Source organism: Aplysia californica, unplaced genomic scaffold (genome assembly GCF_000002075.1).
Source record: "Aplysia californica isolate F4 #8 unplaced genomic scaffold, AplCal3.0 scaffold00346, whole genome shotgun sequence".
Lineage (NCBI taxonomy): Eukaryota > Metazoa > Mollusca > Gastropoda > Aplysiida > Aplysiidae > Aplysia > Aplysia californica.
Window position 1 is genome coordinate 782,760 of NW_004797616.1, and position 19,379 is coordinate 802,138.

The 19,379-nt window shown below is 38.2% G+C and overlaps 1 protein-coding gene across 2 annotated transcripts; it reads right to left on the reverse strand.

Annotated features, from left to right (window-relative positions):
- Nucleotides 1-5,140: 5,140 nt before the first annotated feature.
- Nucleotides 5,141-18,522, reverse strand: LOC101858198. Of its 2 annotated transcripts, none has more exons than XM_005102881.3 (2): nucleotides 18,466-18,522; nucleotides 5,141-13,184 (listed from the first exon to the last, which is right to left on the reverse strand). In XM_005102881.3, exon 2 carries the CDS (start codon nucleotides 13,182-13,184, stop codon nucleotides 6,876-6,878), a length of 6,309 nt encoding a protein of 2,102 aa, XP_005102938.1. In that variant the 5' UTR covers nucleotides 18,466-18,522; the 3' UTR covers nucleotides 5,141-6,875. The 2 variants fall into 2 exon arrangements, with proteins under 2 accessions (XP_005102938.1, XP_005102937.1); XM_005102880.2 differs by lacking the exon at nucleotides 18,466-18,522 and adding an exon at nucleotides 18,320-18,459.
- Between the last annotated feature and the right edge of the window lie 857 nt (nucleotides 18,523-19,379).

Below are 19,379 nucleotides of genomic sequence, written 5' to 3' on the forward strand. Positions count from 1 at the left end.
AGATACAAACGCGTCACAGTCTTTTTTCCCCCTCAGCAACTGATCATTATTACAATGATAAGCCAGTCTTGACGTAGATCTACATAATGAATTGTGGGTTTGTCCATGTAATCAAAAGTTGCCGTATGCTAGGCTCTGCTCTACACAGCAACACAACTTTTTGGCAAACAATCGACATGACACAGGCGTGCATTTGAACGAATCGGTCTTTTTTTTTGGGTCCCTTTTTTTTTACACAGTTCATAATACCCAGGCATTCCATTTTCAGGCACTACCTGGTTACTTCTTTTTACACATTACTTTCTCAGTGCCTGTAATTATCTACACTAAACCTCATGTTTGCTATAACGAACACTCTAGGTCTTGCTTGATCAAAAATCGAATCAGCTTTCTTTCTCTAGCGCTAGATCTAGCGATATATTATAATGGACTGACAGCTCGGCGTTGGCAATCAGAAAGAAAGGGCTCTGGACTAATAACGCCTGCTGTGTTTTCCCCCACCCCACCCCACCCCGTGGTGCATTCCGTCTGCTTGCGCACGTCACACATTCGCTCCATCCATCACATTGCTGTGACCTCTCCATTCCCGCATCGGAGAAGTGCGAGGCATGGTAGGTAGGCTTTGGTAATCTAAACTCTAAACTAGGCTTACGCTGGCCTATCACGCGATGCGTTCTGCTTGTTTGCGCATGCCACACCCTCCCAACTCAGTCGCTCCGGCCTTCATTGTTGACGCACATGGGCTCTCCCATTCTTTGTTTGGCTAGATGATTACGAGATCACGAATAAGTCTCTCAACTGGCGAGGTTTTGCATTATAAATTATTCCGCTATAACTATAACTATAACCGACTCGTGTGTTTGTCTGATAGCGCTATAGCCGAATTTTATTAACAAAGGTAAAGAGGAGAAAAAAAGGGGTTTTAGAATATAATAGTGTCTTTATATTATAACAGACTTCTAGTTTTTTCCGGACTCGTTATAAGTGGACTCCACTGTATAATACTTTGCTCCCGAAAAATTGATTAAATCTAATAACCAGAGAGTAACGCAGTGATGGAGCAAGCTCACACAAGCTACGCCACTGCAAGCACAACATGCAGCGGGTGAAGCGAGAGAGGGCTGCAGTGTGCTGCAGACTTCGATCTAGCCCTAAGCCTAGCTACACGCACGAGTAATACATGTATAATGTCATGTTCCCCCGTTCATGGGTACTTCTGGCAAGGGAAACTACCAATGAATAATACAGCTGGATTAGTCCACAAATGCTAACCTCCCTTGTATTTCTGATTTAACAGGGATCTAATATAACAGGACTTTTTCTTTGGTCCCACCATCCCTGTTATAACAGGTTTCCACTGTAATAGTTAATATGATGCATGCGCAAGATACACACTAAATAGTTAATCTCACAGCACTGGGACAGAGAAGCAGTCGGCACAAAATACTCCAATTCTTGGAAATAAAAGTCCCTTGGGAACGCAAACTGACAGTCACTGAGTCAGAGATAGCAACAGCCTGCGTAGAAGGACGATTCAGAACGAGAATTGTCCCAGTATCACCAACACCTTTTCTATCCAGTCTCCCATGATCCCTTGGGGCACGCATCTCCCACAGGTGAATGCTTGAAGTTGAAGATCTGAATCTCCAGTCGCAGAGTGAAACTCATCCACAAAGCGAAAAAAAAAATGCTAAGTAACGTCGACTAATGTATTGAAACACAAAATACAAAGGACAATTCTAAATACCGATAACAGACTGCATCATTGTTATTAGCAGAAGCACATTTTATAGTCATTAATGTCATTACTGTATCCAGTGCACATGCAGTACATGTACAACCAAACAGGCATGCAATAATATTTTCTAATAAAATGCAAATGAAGGAAGGCACCAAACAGGGAGGTATGTGTGTGTGTGCGCTCAATTTCAAAAGCCAAAAAAAATTGTGCGGTGACAGAAGAAAACCCATCACTTCCAGTTAGCTGGGGGTGTTTCTGAGCATGTGCATTTTAAATTTAACGTCAAAAAGGAGCAATCTGAGAAAAATCAAGGTTAAGCCGCAAAATTAAATTTATGCATCTCTTGTATTATGTCTCATTTAAAACATCTATGAAAGCTAATCAGGGTATAAAAACATGTTTATTTAACACTCTGCAGTCACACAGCCACCAGTACAAAATACCCCATCTGGTCACCCAGCCAGGAGAGTGACTGCAACGGACTTGTCGAGCCCGGAGCGGGAACGGATGATCTTCACCTCCGCATTATTCAATTGCGCCAAGTGGCCGCAAAGTGTTTAATGAGTTAACATGTTCTTGTCCCTAACCTAAATCTAAAAAATGGCAATCTCCACTGAATGCAAAGCTGCTGAACATAAATATTTGATTGGTAATTAAAAGAATGTTTTGGATTTAAACACCATTTTTGTCCGTCTTATGACAGAAAAATATACCCAATAAATATGCCAAAAATGAAATTTTACAAGGGAGGGAAAAAAACAACTAACTTTTTGTGTACGTTTCAACTGAACTAAATTTTGATTGATCTGATTATTTTATGTCAATATTCATTGGCCACTGTAAATTTTGTCTGATTTGCTGAGGTAGGCAATACAGTAAACATGAGTTATGGAGCAATTAATTAAAATTTCTTTTGTCATAATATTGACTTAATAGGTCACAATGCACATTTTCAAAAGCACAAAACTTCCTTAATTTCAAATTGTACAGCTATAAAACCAAGATAGAGAAAGACATGCCATGAAAAGGGGCTTCTCTCTTGTATAAAAACACCACTTGACCTAATTACGTTCTTTTGTCATAGGACGGCAGATTTTCTCTGTTGTATGCCTATCTTAACTTTTAAACCATTGAGGACATTGTCATAAAATTAAAATACAATGTAAATTACTTAATACTTAAAGTTAAAGAGGTGTCAGAGATTAGAATATTTGCATCAATTATCAATATATAGGCTACACAAATTTTGACCAACATGATGGGTTTTCTTGTGCCGCCACACATTATGCATACCCTGAGTTGAGAACATAAACTTAAAAACAGCTGAGTCTGGGTAGTTATTAACATTACATCATGTGTGGTAACTTTCTACTTAAACATAAAAAGGAAACTAAATATTAATTTATTATTCATCAAATGCCGGTACAGAAGGATCAGCATCTGTAGTGTAGCGGTTAGGCACTTCACTGTCACACGAAGGAGACCCGAGTTCCATTCCCAAGTGGGGAGAGAATTTTTAATCGAGTATCAGGTCCTGTATGCTGGGACATTGTATCCCTCTTCGCCTGGTTGGCCCTAACAGGCAGGGTCAGAAGCCTGCCACCTAAATGATCAACATTATGTCAATGGGGGTGTACAAACACCTTTAATTTTTTTAATCAAACAAAAAAAATCACACACATGAAATCAAGACTCAAACTAATCTTTAAAAGACTGACCAGCGCTCAGGGTGTTCCATAATAGGTAATCATGTCATTTGTAAAGGTTATAGTAGACCTCTGTATAACTGTACAGTAGAAATACAACAATAGTCAATAATATATGTACAAAAGTAACAATATGTACCAGTAAAAGAAGGGGGGCGGGAGTTGTTTCTGTTTTTATTTTAGTAGATTAGAGGTTGAGGTGTTACAATAGAGTAACAAATTAAACATGCAAAAAAGAGGAGAAATTAAGGACAGTGGGCGTTTGATAGGGAAAAAACAGAAAACCACACCACAGCACCCCTCAACCATTCACAGAAAAAATAAAAATGGAAAACAAAAAATATTTTGTGGAATTAGAAACAAAAGAATTGTTTTTTGTTTAATCTCCACAATTACAAGATCTCATACTGTCATACTCAATGCTTTGGTCCAAATCATGTACATCATAGCTGCCCAAAAAATGAAGTCTTTTTAATACAGAGCCCTTCATCCCCCCCCTCCTTTTTCCCCTTCTCCATACACACACACAAAAAGACAAAAGTCTACAAAATAGTTCCACACTAGTCTCATAAACCAGCAATAAGTACCCAGGCCCTCTGAGGATGAGTCTGTGTCAACAGCAAAATAAATCTCCAAAACAAATTTGGAAAAATTACCACTTAATACGATGTACAAGGTACACCTGTTTACGATGTATTCAAGGGGACACTGAGCAAATGTTAATAAAACTACATTCATAAAATCATCTCACTGGTTCCCCATGTTCTTTCAGACATGGTGAGTAAATACACTGTGTTCAATATAATTAAAACAACATTCACCACACATTCATAAATGATGTATTTTCAGAGTTCACTTCATGTATCGTGAAGCGGAGCAAAAAAAGAAATGTAAACCTTGACGATAGGTCTACTCAAAACAGCCTTCAGTCAGAAATTTACCAGCTTGGAAAAACATTGAAATTTAAACAGAATAGTAGTCTTCTCACAGTCTTGTCCAAACTACTATAACTTGATAATAGACAAGACACTAAATAAAAAAAAGCCTAGCATAGTTCGAACAGGGATAAAATAAAATATATGTCAAGCAGGGGCATCCGTCTTTTTAATTTTTTTTTCTCTATCGAAAATAGCAGCTTATAAAATTATAATACACATGTACATAATGTACTTACAGTCAACCAAGACCAAAGAGAAACTGTTTTGCCAATGCCACACAATGTCAATGAAGAAAAAACCAAGCAGGGACACAAATTGAGCAGGTGTCAATTTTAAAAAACCCCCAAAAAACGACTTAACCCAAGAATTGAAAAATGGTTACAAAAACAACAATTAACAAAGCCCATCAAGCTCACAAGAGTACCCTTTCGCTTTCCAAGGCTATCACCTAAAATTAATAACATAATAGATTGTAAAGTGCATAGATGTAGAGCTTACTGAGCGGGAATTTGGGCTATGAAAACACTATATTATCTATTACTATTATTACATGATTATTAAAATTAATAATAGAAAAGAGAGGGTAGAAAAAATCAAATGGAGCAAAACTAAGAGTATGGGTTTCATGCCCCTACCAACATTAAGGCTATCTAAGAGGCAGGACCTCTGAATTTTCTAAGAGGCAGGACCTCTGAATTTTCTAAGAGGCAGGACCTCTGAATTTAACGCCCATCTCCGATAAGACTGAGTCAAAATCAGTTGAAAGTCTTGAAAACTCCACCAAATGTCCCAAGTTCAAGAATGCCCATTCTGGGATTTGAACCAGGGTCATCGGCTCCATAGTCCAGCGTGATAGACTACCAACTGTGCAAACAGAGTGCCCTCAAAGATGGAAAAGTATAACACTTTAGAAATAAAGAAAAAAATGTAAAGAAGTGGGTGGTTGGCGGGTGCTCTGATGTAGAATGTTCCTTTATTCCTATCAAGCATCCATCACCCTTTTCCTTCTTTTATTTGTGTTTGTTACACTCTTGTAACAGTTTTAATAGGCACTTATATTCATATGACCTAATTGTGTAGCAAGTGCCGTAAAACTCTTAAACTAACAAGTAAAGATCACGTAAAAGACCATAATATTATGGATAAATGATCAGTGCAAATAAGATCAAAAGGAGAAATATTTTCAAGGACAAAGGGGACACTTTAAATTGTTGGCCAAAATAAATAGAAGAATTTTTCAAAGATAATTGGGGAGAAAAACAAGTAATCAAGAACGTAATGGATCATCAATACTGAAAGCAGAAATAACGGATGTCTAAAAAGGTAGCCATATTTAAAGACACCATTTTCAACTAAAGTTAAAGTAAAAAAACAACAGTACAAGTGGCCGTTTTACAAAGATCTCAGCCTCTCTTTCGCTTTCTCAACACACCTTTTTACTCACTGGAACACCTGGGCTATATATATATCATACCACATGTAAAATGTATGGAAGACCATTTCTCTGCTAAATTATATTAAATGGTCTGGACCTTAGAAATCTTTCACATGCAACTGCAGACATAAAATTTGAAGCATTTAGAATTAGTCACGAGTAACTGTAGAAAAATACTTTGACATGCCAAATGACAGAAGGAGAAATAAATGCTGAGCACAAAACTTTGCCTAGTACCGGTAGTGAACTTATAAAGCATTTGGCAAAGAAGGCCTACCAAATTATGAAATCAAGATTATAACATTAAAAGTAAAAGCACAGTACATAAAAGAAAAAAAAACCCACCTCTACTCTGTCGGCCATTACTAGTATTACTGCATTGGAAATATTGAGATAACAAGGACAGATCATAACAAACGTACACACATTTGCTTCAAAAGCATTTGTATGGTACAGTGTGCCTTAACCAAGAAATACATTGCAACACATTAGAGCTTACATTGCATTATTATAATATACAGCTTATAAAAAAATTCGCTTAGTAGGCCTACTAATGCTTTTTCTGTTTAGTACCAGTACTAAGTCAACATTTCCTGAGCCTTGAAACAACTGCATCAATGATGAGAAAGAGAGGGGGGGAAAAGTTAATGTACAGAAGCACGCAGTGTGATTAATGATGGGCAGTGATGGGACAGCAAAAAACAAAATATAAAGATACCTATAAATATTAGGAAAAAGTCAACTACTAAGAGGAAGGTCCTCAGCTCTGTGTAACCAAAGGAGAACAAGTCGGTACCTCAACACATCGACATGTATTCACCCCTTTGTCCGACAGTAAGTTTGAATCTATTCTAACATTGCATTCTCCACTGTACATAGATTTCAAAGGATAAAAACCTCAGAAATTTCTATAAAAGCCAACTTCTTCAGCAGTATGAGTTTGAGCGAGACTGGGAAATATGTCATTCATAGGGATCCACAAAGGTGGACATGGTTAACAAATTATTACATCTCAAATTGAGTCAAATCTTCGATGGCCATGGAAAGTATAAATCTCAGCGGTCATTGCTAAACGCTTGATAGCTTTCGTGGTGATTCCTTCCAATATATGGATCCAGGGAATGCCAGTCGACAGTGTCTGAATCTGGGAGAAAGCCGGAAAATGTACAGGGCTCTGCAAAATGTGCTCTACGATAAGATTGACGAAACCTGTCAGATTCATTAGGCCTATGTTGATTACTCCGCAGAGTTGCCTTTTCCCAATATGCCATTTTTTCATAATTTTTTGAAGGGTCAGAAATAAAACTGAGAATATCATTTCTAGACTCTCCATTTCTGGAAGATGAACAAGTGCCCCGGTCAATAGGAGAAAAAGACCTTGATGAATACGAACCTCTTGAATAAACGGGACTTTCATCCCCTGGTGAATAAGGAGGTCTTGAATAAACAGGACTCTGATCTCTTGGAGAATATGAAGGTCTTGAATAAACAGGGCTCCTATCTCTATGTGAATAAGGGGTTTTTGCATAAACAGGACCCTCATCCAAGGGGGAATAAGGAGGTCTTAAACGAACAGGACTCCTGTCTCTTCGAGAATAAGGAGGTCTTGCAGGACTCTCATCCCCTGGTGAATATGGAGGTCTTGAAAAAAAAGGACTTTCATTATTTGATGCATAAGGTCTTGAATAAACAGGACTCCTATCCGTTCTTGGAATTGAAGGCCTTGACGCCCAAGGTATTTTATTCTTTTGTGAGTAATGAGGTCTTGAAAAAATATGTCCTCTTCCCCTTGATGAACGAGACCTGCCCAACTTGACCTTGTTGACAGGCCGAGTGGCTTCACGTCTTGAGGGCTCCACAGTTTCAGAAAAGTAACTCTCACTGTCCGAAACTGTTTCCAGACCAAGATCATCTATTCTCTGGGAGGTACTGCTAGAGTCCTCTTCAACAGAAATTTCACGACCTGATTTGTTGTCCTCCGCTGTAGGTGAAAATTCCACCTGCTTTCTCTCATCTTTCTCAGAACTCGAAAGCATGTTGTTCGACTTTACACTTTTGTTTTGTTCTGGAAATCGGGAATCAATATTCAGTTTCTGCACATTTCTTTCACGAGAGTTGCAGCAAGGGTCCTTCACAGCAGTATCCTCAGCACACTTACTATCTATCTCTGCAGCTGGAATTTCAGGTGTCTTTTTCTCTTCTTTCATAAGGGTAGAATTTCCCTCAGATGACTCTTCTTTCCTGTCTTTTTTTAACATTCTTGAATCCGAAAACGGTTGGAGTACATCTCTTCCCGGTAAGTTACTGCTTGAGTCGACCGTGGCTAGATTCGACTCCATAATCTTCGCTGCAGGCCTATCACAATTTTCACACTTCTTTTTCTCCTCTTTCTTTGGATTCAAATCCTCACCAGATGACATAACCGATTTATTTTGTTTGGAAATAAATGATTTATGGAGTTTTTCTTCTAAAGAAGTATTACTAGAATCTTTCACAACAGTTTCTTTCAACACAGATTTGTCATCATTTACATCAGTGACACATTTCATTTCTTTCTTTGAAATTAAAGGCGATCTTATGGACTGTTTTTTCTTTTGCACAGAAGCTGTGGAAGTGGCAACAGGTTCAAGTTTAATCAAACCCCTTCCTTTAGACTTGTGACTCGTACAGTTTTTCCCCACACCACCATTAATGTCAAATCTATCACCCTGCCTTGAAACGAAAATTTCAGTCTTCTTTTTCTCCTCCTTTTGAGCCGAAAACTCACTTGTTGAGTCAGTTTCTTTATTTTGTTCTGAAAAATTTGAAAGCATGAATGATTTACATTTAAGTAGTCCTCCATTAGAGTTGTCACACTTGTCCCCAGCAGCATCCTTAACATTACAATGCCCACCAGATAATTGCACTGTTCTGTTTTGCTCTGAAAGTATAAAGTCAACGGAGGACGTAAGAAAACCTTTTTTTTCAGATGGAATGGCAGTATCCTTGACAACAGCAATACCTTTCACATAAGATTTGTCATCTTTCACCGTGACACAAACATCAGCTTTCTTTTTATCCCCTCTCTTTAGAGGTGAAGGCCCAATTGTTGTCTCTACTTTTCTGTCCTGAACTGAAAATTTTGAACCATTGAACTGCTTTTGTACATCTCTCACTCTACATTTCATCACATCAAATTTGTCATTATTTTCTGCAGCTGGTTGAATATTTGTCTTCACATGCTTCAAAGCCGAATACTGTCCTGATGAATCTACCTTTCCACTTTGTTCTAAAATCTTTGAATCTATCAACGGTTTTTGCATGATACTTCTTCCTCCAGAGTGACTCTTATTCTCTTTCACAGAACAATCTTTAAGATCACACACATCGCTCTGCATCATAGCTGAGCAAATTTCCACAGTATTGTTGTCCTCTTTCCATGGAGTACTGTGCCTGCTTGACGGTGGCTCAGCTTTTCCATTCTTTGCTGACATCTCAGAACTGACAAAAGGTTTATGCATGCCATTTTTGTGCTCAACAATTTTTTCTCTTGGAGACATTCCCGGGGAACTGACAGTATCAATCTTAATCTGTTCCTGAGAAAGACCTCTTGGGTTAGAACCTAAATCTAATGCAGGCTGCCTACTTTCAAGATGTCCGCTGGCTACTTTTTTTCTAGAATGCACAATTTTTATCTGAGTGTCAGAGTTCCCTCGGTGTACAAATGCCATGTGCTCACGAAGGCTCCCCCCAAGAATGAAGCTGGACCCACACTTTTCACACAGAAGGCCTTTTCGATGACCATGAGAAATATGCAAATGCCTCTCCAGTTCTTGAAACGAAACACATTGAAACTTGCACTTTCCACATCGTAATGGTCTTTCATTAACACTGCTTTTGTTTGAATTTTTGGGACTGTGTGCCTTGACACGTAAATCTGGTGGCACTGATCTATGAGTATGAGTGGACTCCTGAGTGCAGTTTTCCCTGAGTTTTTGCTCAATAATCTCCCCTGAAGTAATGGTTTCAGCACTGCTTGGACTTTTCAGGGAATCCTTTGTTTTCTCTTTTTTTGTCCAGCTATAAACCTGTCCGCTGTTAACTTCTGGTTTTTTTGTAACCTTGCATCCACCATCAGAGTTTCTCAAATTTATATGGCACTTCAAGGAAGGCAAATCAAGGAACGTTTCAAAGCAGCGGTAGCAATGCAAACTGCTGGCCAGTGACGGTTTCTTTTTTGCCGATTCATCTGGATTTACCGGATCTATACTCTTGTGAACATGTTCCTGATCATGAAGATTGCAGTGGTCCAATAAGCTCTGTCTGAGAAAAAAAGAAGCACCACACTGTGGACATGAAAATCCTCGCTGAACTTTATGCTGCGACATGTGATGCTCAAGATCCCTAGCATTTGAAGTGATTTCTTTGCAAATATAACACTGGAACTCTGAAACTTGATCCGGGTCAGACGAAGGTATCCTGCATTCTGACTCCTGGGATGTATCACTACAAGGGCAAATATGTGTAGCTTTTTCCTGTTTTGACTTAAATAAAATTTCACAATGCCCACATATCCTTGAGCAAGGAGAGAAAGCAATGTGCTCATAATAGTGGAAACGAGAAGAGAACTTCAGTCCACAGTGGCACTTAAACTTTTGCGCCTCTTTTTGGGAACCACTGGCATTATCAGTATGAGCACAGAAGGTCACAACATTCCGAAACACTGAGTGGCACTTGGGACACACAAATTGTTTAGAAGCCAGAGGCCGGGAGCATTGTAAACAAATTTCACTATTTGTTTTGTCTATGTACGAGAGACTATTCAGCTTGGACCGTAACTCATTTGACTGACTGTACGCTGACAAACAAGATGAACAGATAGAAATCTCTCCATATTTATCTTTGGTGCACATTCTAATGTTTCTTTTGTTACCCTCACCAGTCACTTTAACTGTGGAAGGTGCTTTGTCTCTATGTACATGTTCAACCTTTTCAAAAGTCACACAGCTCATTTTAATTCTCTTTTCAGAAGGTGAGCTGAAGTTTGTTTTCTTACACTGTGTCTGTTTCATAGGATCACTTACAGACTGGGAACATTTTCTGTCTGATTTTATAACTGGTTGCAGCTTCTGCTTTCTAGACTTCAAAATCCCTTCACTTGTCTTTGACTTCTTGCACTCAGTGATAGCATGATCTCCAGTTACATCAGCCGTAACTTTTCTTTTTCTGACAATGGAGGGGCTTGTGCCACGTACTTCAGATGCGATCACAGGACTCATTTTTCTTTTTCCAAGCAGCAGGTTTTTCTTGTCCTCCGGTACTTGACTGCCTTTTGCCATATTACCTGATGATTTGGTGTGTTTTTCAACAGATGTGGACTTCTTAGAAACATTCTTACTTTTGTCTGAAGGCCTCGGTTTACTCAATCTTCTATCATCCTTGCGAGAAGAAATACTGTTTTCTTTTTCACAGGTATCTGAAACCTGAAACTTCAAGTCAGCACCTAATTGTCTTTTCTCAGACACTTTTTGGACACTTTTTGAGACACTGTCACCAATGTCCACCATATCTTTTGCCAGCTTTGAATCAGAAGGCAATTTAGGTTTTGCACTTCTTGACTTTTTATGTGGATCACAATATACCGTGCACAGTTTTCTAGGGTCTTTCAACTTTTCAGTGGTCTTGTTTTTAGTTGCACGTGCCTCATTTTTTTTGGAGCCAGCAACATTTCCTTTGCTAACATGTCTATCACTGCTTTGATTAATATTCTTACTCTTCGGCTCCGACTTGCTGAATTCCGGGCACGGCCTCACTCGAGGATCTTTGACATCAAGACCCAACTTTGTGCTGCTTCTTGGTATGTGAATTCTAGCAATATCTGACAACAAAACAGGTTTCTTATAATCAATCTGCTTTGCCTCTTGCCTGGCCACACACAGCCTGGCATCAGCAAACATGGAATTTGGAGTACTCTCATTATCGTGGTCATGGGAGCCATTATGTTTCCACACGCTACCGGAATGATCGTGAACATCCAAATCTTCCACTGGTATGGTCTTATGAACACAACTAGAGTCTGAAGTGTTATCTTTCTGTTTGAGTTTGTCGCATGCACCCTTCCAGGAGTCTTGCATTGCATCATTGTCCCTAGCAGTAATTGGGCTAGCTATGTGAACAAGGAGCTGAGAACTGTCAATGTCTGCACCATTCTGAGCATTAGCATTAGGTGCAGGTTCTATGATTTCAGCGCTGTGAGCAGAGATCTGAGGGTCAGTATCGTCAGTAGAGTTCTCAGGACACCCAATGTCTTCACAATTTCGCAAAGATTCATTACGTCCACTAGCCACATAAGTGCAGATCTCTGGGTCATTGAACTTATGAGGCTCCAAAGGCACACTTCTGCAGGTGGGCACCCCAGATGCAGAACCACAGTTCCTATTTTGTTCAACCTGTGTTCTCTCTGCAGTTACAACATTGTCAACCACTTTTTCTTGACCTTCTGTTACCTTCACAGAGACAGAACTGTTACTGCTGCTTTGTTCAGTTTCTTGAACAGTGTCTACACTTATCTCAGCAGACACATCAGTTGTATTCACTTCAGCAACTTCTGTTGTTTCTTCAAAAACAGAAGATGGACCTCCATTTTGTTCAATTTCCTTATGTCCGAACTGTTTATTTGCCTCAGCTACAACTACATCAGTGCCATTCTCTTCTATTTCTAATTTTACATTTCCACCAGAAGCAGTCAGCTGACTTTTACTTTTCACTTGCTGGGAATGTCTTATTCCTCCATGCTCAATCCGCCCACTTGTCTCTATTAACAACAAATTGTTGTCAATCGCTTGCTGACTTCCCACTGTCCTCTCGGATACAAAATTCTCACAACAGCTTTGTCCGGTTCCTTGCTCAATGTGCTCATCAGCCTCAATGAATACGTCACTGTCATTCACTTCTGCTCTAATTTCTGTAAGTCCCTCTCCACAAACAGAAATTTGACTTCTGCTTCGTTCAACTTTCTCCAGTCCAAACTGTTCATCAACTGAAACCTCATTAGTGTCAGTGTCATTCCCTTTGCTATCAACTTCTGAAACGAAAAAGTGCTGTCTGTTCTCAATTGGTTCATTTGCTTTTGTTACCACCACATCAGTGCTGTCATTACTTACTACAGTGCTCCCATCAGAAACTAAACAGTGCCTTCTGTTTTGTTCAATTTCTTCACTTAAATGCAAGGTGTCAGTCTTTAAGTTTTGATCTCCTGGACATGAATCGTCTTGTTCCTCAACGGCCTCATCATCCTCACTGTCTTCGTCATATTCATCCTCATCATCAGCAGTACCAAGCACATAAGTGCAACCTGCTGAAGACAGAAACTGGAAGCGCGACATCTGGAGAAAATAAAGTGGATCAACTTTTAGGACATAAAATTGAATGTTGATTACATCAATTCAGCATTTTACAAACCACCTTCTACCACTAAAAATATGTCATATTTTACATATATATATATACATAGCTGTGAAATCTATGGTAGACTGGTCTTTACATCATCTCTTTACACTAATTTACAGCCACCTTGATCTACCCATATCCTTGGTTTCAAACAGACACTTTACTGTAGTCCAGTTAAGTTTTCAGCTGCAACTCTTTATCCCCCACAAATTTTATTTTATTTTAATCGACACAGGAAAAATATAATAGCATAAAACACACTATAATCAACCTACTTCGACCATGTCAGCATACGACTCAATGTGAAAGCATGTTCATCATTCCACCGGGTTGCATAACAGAAATTTCTTACCATAAGGCCTTACTGAGTCTTAATTGTGCAAAAGAAAGACAAGGCGGTCAAACAGACTATAGTAAACCAAAAAACATGTTTAAACTTTTCAAAACTGTGCCTTACTTCTATTACTATCTGTTTTCTCTTATATACAGTATGAATTTCTCTATTACAATTATACTGCTTACAGCTTTTAAGGTGTGCCCTGTGATTTAACCTACTTATTATTATCACATAATTAAAATTCTCGATTAAAAAACGAACATCTTGAGAAGCTATTTTGCTTCCTAACTCGCAACAACATCAAGGATAATGTCTTTAAACATATAAAGCTGCGCATGCTGCAAGCCCCCCTTGCGACTTGACTGATTGCCAGTATTTTACACTCCCCCCGCCAAAAAAATGGACAGACAGAACTAGATAAAATAAGACTAATTATTTTACATTGGTAAACAAAATTTTGAAAATTGTTGGGCTTTATAGGCTATAATAATATGATTTTCATGGAATTTGGTTCCAAGAATATGACTTTGGGGTCACATTTGCTTTATATCAGGCCAGCATTTCTAATAATAATAATACGATACCTGCATTAAAAAAAATATTTTAATTTAAACATAAACCCCTAAAATTTCCCTCACATTTTGGGACTAGGCATGTGAATATGAATTTATAAGGAATTTGAGTCGCAAAATCCAAATCTGTCTGATGTCAGATTTTCTTCACCAGGTAAGGATTTCTAATAAATACGTCGCATTTTGTGGGAGGTTTTCTCATTGATCATAAACCCCTAAAATTGTAAAATCTCACGTAAATGAGTATCAAAAATGCAATTTTATGCTGTTAAGTTCAGCTCATTTTATGCAAAAACTTATTCTAGAGTGAAACCATTATCTATTCAAATGTATCAAACCATGTTACTCTTTTAATGACAAATCTAAGTACAATGCCCTCTTTCAACTTAATTTGCATCATTGACGCTTGGGAATTGCTTTTTCTGTTCAGACATTGAAGCAGCACACCAGAAAAAAACCTGAAAACACTGTGGATAGCGGATGGGCACTAATTTCAAGAATGAACTCCTTAAATGACACTACTAAACAGTGGAATTCAGTCACATTCCCTTTGATAAATGATCACTTAATAACTACCTCCCCTTGTTAATTTCCCAGTGACTTTATTGCTAAATTATTACATAATTTTAAAAATACTGTTCAGTTTTCTTGCATAATCTTTTGAAATTTAGACTACATTATTTGTACGGCTGTTTGTGTCAAAAATAAACTGAATGATTGAGATGAGTTTGAATTTTAAGACATTAGATGTCATATAAAGACATAGCAAATATACCATGCCTAGCTAATTGTGTTTCAGGAAATAATACGTTACTCCCCTTGATTAACGAGCCTTTTATTCTTACCTCCCCTAACAAACTTAACAATACCTGAAATTATAGATTAATAAGAATGTGAATTCTGCAAAAACTGACCTGAATATATGTGAAAACTAATAAGATTATAACATATTTGGGTTCAGCTCATCAATTTCCAAAAGATTTGACAACTTTTGTAGGTAAGTCTTTTTCAAAGTTGACCAGCATTATTAGACTTCTCTAGGGCCTAATTGATGTAGTATGTTGGATATTGAACTCATGCACACCTTCTGTATGCAATGCTGCAGGGCCTCTGCACCACACATCCCAAAGACGGAAATCAGTCAAATTGAAAAGATCAGGCCTGATTTGAGAGCAACTTTATGGTGAAGTCTCATACCATCCAGTAATCAGGAGGGATTTGGCTCAAAACCTTTTATGTATGTTGAATATTATATTATTTGTTATATTATAATTAACAATTATTATTTTATTATCATTATTCATATGTTTTTCATTTATGATATTATAATTATAAATAGGCCTAAAATTATTACTATAATTTTTTATTATTATTAGGCCTATTATTATTATTAAATTATAGAATTTTATTGTTATTTTTTTTCGAAGTGACTATTTCTCTGAACGTTCGGGAAAATAAAGTTGAACTCTATTTCTTCGAACGGTTTCCGATGTCGAGTTTTTTTTGGTTATTTGTGAGATTTGCATTCAGGACTGGGAAGAAGTATTTTTTGCATCAAATTCAGTTTCTAGAGCTAAGAGATTTTTAAATGTCTGAATATTCAGATACTTTAATTGTTGTTGGGGCAATATGTTCCCGGACTATACTTCATTTGCAAATACCTTCAAAAGGTAAGTTACTGCGAGAAAACAAGACTTCTCGACCTTGGCAGTAACCTATTTTGCATTTAGTCACCCAGCAAAAACTAAAATCCTTCATATAAAAAAAAATCCCTCCACCCCCCCCCTCTCCCATTCACACCTTACACACATACAGACACACACATAGACACACACACACACACACACACACACACACACACACACACACACACCGGCCACTCCATTCGCTTATTATCTGATCAACAAATCTCGAGAACGGAAACTGTTCAGAGATATAGAGTTCAAGTGTATTTTCCCAAACGTTCAGAGAAATAGAGCCGGCCATTTTTTTTACTCATGGACCTGTGTCGTCACTCAAGCTTAGATATTCTGAAGCACTTTTCTTATTCATTTTCATCTGCTTTACACAAATTTTGACTTTAAATCCACTGCAAATTATTAGTTTATAATGAGATTATAGATATTTTTATATATAGGCCTACGTGCTACAATTTGACCAATGGCGTGGTAATATTTATTATTTAACTCGTTTTAACCAAAGATAGTAAATAACAAGATGGGCCACTCAGCCAAAAAAGTGTCCGCAGGAAGTATGCTCTTTGCTTCAGATGGCGCTGCAGTCTGTTTTGAAGCTCTCTTTCGTTTTTCCAGAAGAAGAATAGGAATAGCACCTCCTTGCGTGCGCAGATCGACTGCTGTTCATCAGCAGTTCGGGTACGTTCAGTGCGGAGTTTTAGTTTTTTAAAATTTTAATGACCTCTCTCCTTTCATTCTAAAGTCAAATTAAACGAAGAAAACAATCACCCTTTCCTCTGGTAGAGGTTTTTTGTCAGCGTAACCATTTTAAAAAAGCGTTCTTCCGAAATTTATCCCAAAACTTGCTAGTTTCACTTTGATTTTTTAAAACTCAAGTAGGGTAACTCTGTTCGCAAAGAGTGCGCTTTTGTGAAGAGGGCATTAGTTTATAATGAGATTATAGATATTTTTATATATAGGCCTACGTGCTACAATTTGACCAATGGCGTGGTAATATTTATTATTTAACTCGTTTTAACATGGGGGGTTCCTAAAAAGAATCTGGGGGGCATCCCCCCTACATTGCACCATGATTTGATGTTTTGGCAATTAGTATTAGGATTGATATTATTAGAAAACAATTGGTTTGCAAGGGTTTTATAGTGACCATATTGTGTTCTGCACTGCAGCAAAATTTATGGAAGTTTAGCCCTCAAAACAGTGCATCTGCCTGCAGGTCTAAAAGTAAACATTTACCTTTGACTTATTGTAATTCTTATTCGTCTATTTATATTATATAGGCCCTTTTGTAAAGTTCTTCCTTCTGACAATGAACTTTGAAATTTACTAAAAGTTAATATCATCTCAAGCTAGCATCATCACAGGCAACTGAATTAATTGTACAATACAAATTATATAAAAACAAACAGAAAAGAAAAAACAGGGCATCGAAAAAAAGAGCAGTCACTGATCTGAGAAAGAATGTTTTGAGTAGAATTGTGCGCATTGTTGATCATCATCATGGGTCAGACAAAAAGGTAAAGGTAGTGTCAATTGCCACCGAGTGACGCAGGGGCGATTGACGAAAATTGACTTTTGGCCACCGAGTAAATTGGAGCTCTTTTGCATTGGTGGGTAGATCTAGCTTATTGTGCTCGAGTGCTCGGTGTTGTGCGTTCACCTCTCTGTCCCTCTGTGTGTGTGTGGGTTTGTTTGTGTGTGTTTGTGTGTGTGTGTGAGTGTGTGTGTGTGTGTGTGTGTGTGTGTGTGTGTGTGTGTGTGTCTTTTCCTGACCCCCGTCCCCTGATATAACGTGAATTTCTGCTTGAGTTTGTGTGCGTTTGTGACCTTCTACTTCTAGAATTGCCTGTGTTGGTTCTACACCAAAGTGTAGGCTAAGGCTAGCCTAGATCTAGGCCTACGTCTCATTGAAAACAAGCCAAGTTGAATTAGTTGGTACCGTAGCTCTAGACTAGATGCTCGTCCAATGAAATTAGTTGAGAACAAATTGACCCATTAGACACACATTAGGCCTATGTATAATGCTAAAGATAGTGTTGTTTTCAGACTTGACACCGCTTCACTCTGTGGCAATTGACAAAAAGTCAATTCATAGAAAACCAACCTGTAGCCCCCTACACTCTACAAACAATAGAAGGTTAGCCTCTAGATCTAGATATCTAGATCTAGATCTAGTGCAATCTGTAGCAGGAATTGTGGAACCAACTCCATGCCATAGGCATAGAATGCTCCGGGATCAGTTCTATTAGATGTTCCCCCAGCTCTGGGGAGGTAGAGGTAGATCTAGAATCTAGAATCTAGATCTAATCTAGATTAGATCTAGATCTAGATCTAGATATATAGATCTAGATTTCTAGATCTACAATCTAGTCTAGATCTAGATCTAGATTAGATCTAGATATCTAGATCTAGATCTATCTATATCTAGATTCTAGCTAGGAGTAGGAGGGCTAGACAATCTTTACTTTGTCTTTGGTTGAAGGAAAGCAACTGCGTTTGTATTTGAGGCCAAATTATCATGACTGTAGTCGCTTAACAACAGGTCAGATTGACTATATAAATAGCTTGACCACTGGTCAGTGACCACTTGTCAGTTAAACCATTGCTTCACCACTTGTCAGTTAGACCATAGCGGTAACACCGTAGTGTTGCGGTCCCAATCCTTTGTTGACAGTTGGATACCATAAAATCACGCTTCCGGGAGACGATACTGGCCAGAATTTCAATGCATACAATGCCAAACTGCACATTAAAATAGAATAAAAACGGATCGTGATTTTAAAAAAAGGGAGGGGGTGCAAAAATAATGGTTTGTGACCATTTTAGTGCCAAAATTGTTCTCAGCACATTAACCCCCCCCCCCCCCCCCCCAATTAGAATAGTGTTGAAAAATAGTCTAAAATGGGTCTTTTCACCCTGGCAACCCGGTCAGCTTTTTATTACTCGTTACGTTAGGCACCGCGGGACCGCAACACTGTGGTAGATCTAGATTCTAGATCTAGAGATCTAGTCTAGATCTAGATCTAGACCTAGATTATCTAGATCTAGATCTAGGCCTAGAATCTAGATCTAGATTCTAATATGTACATGTCACACCCTTTGGTGCAGAAAAGCAAGCATTAGACCAAATAATAAAAATACAATAGCCTTTGGGTGTTGACCATAGCTAAAGATCATGTACTTTTCCACTCTAGCCTAGTTTTAATATTTCCTGGGTCATTCATTTTTTATTTGCTCTTTTAGCTTTCATATTGTTTTATCCATTGTGTATGTTGTGTGATTTGTGTGTGTTTAGTAGAGACAGAGAGAATATCATTGTGAGGCTATGGAGATTTTTGTTTATAATGTGTACAAAGTCATAGTCAACTCTACTTCTGACAAACTCAACCGATAAAGCTATCCTCATATCGTTTTAGTTTTATCCAATGTGTCTTTCTTCTTCTTCTTCTCGATCGCATCACACTTGAAGTCCGGTATCTGTCATAAATTGGGCCGTCCTGGTCAGTTCATCTGGCGGCCCGTATA

Excerpts from the sequence above, each read along its gene's own strand:
- LOC101858198 (XM_005102881.3), bottom strand. The coding sequence starts at position 13,184 with ATGTCGCGCTTCCAGTTTCTGTCTTCAGCAGGTTGCACTTATGTGCTT.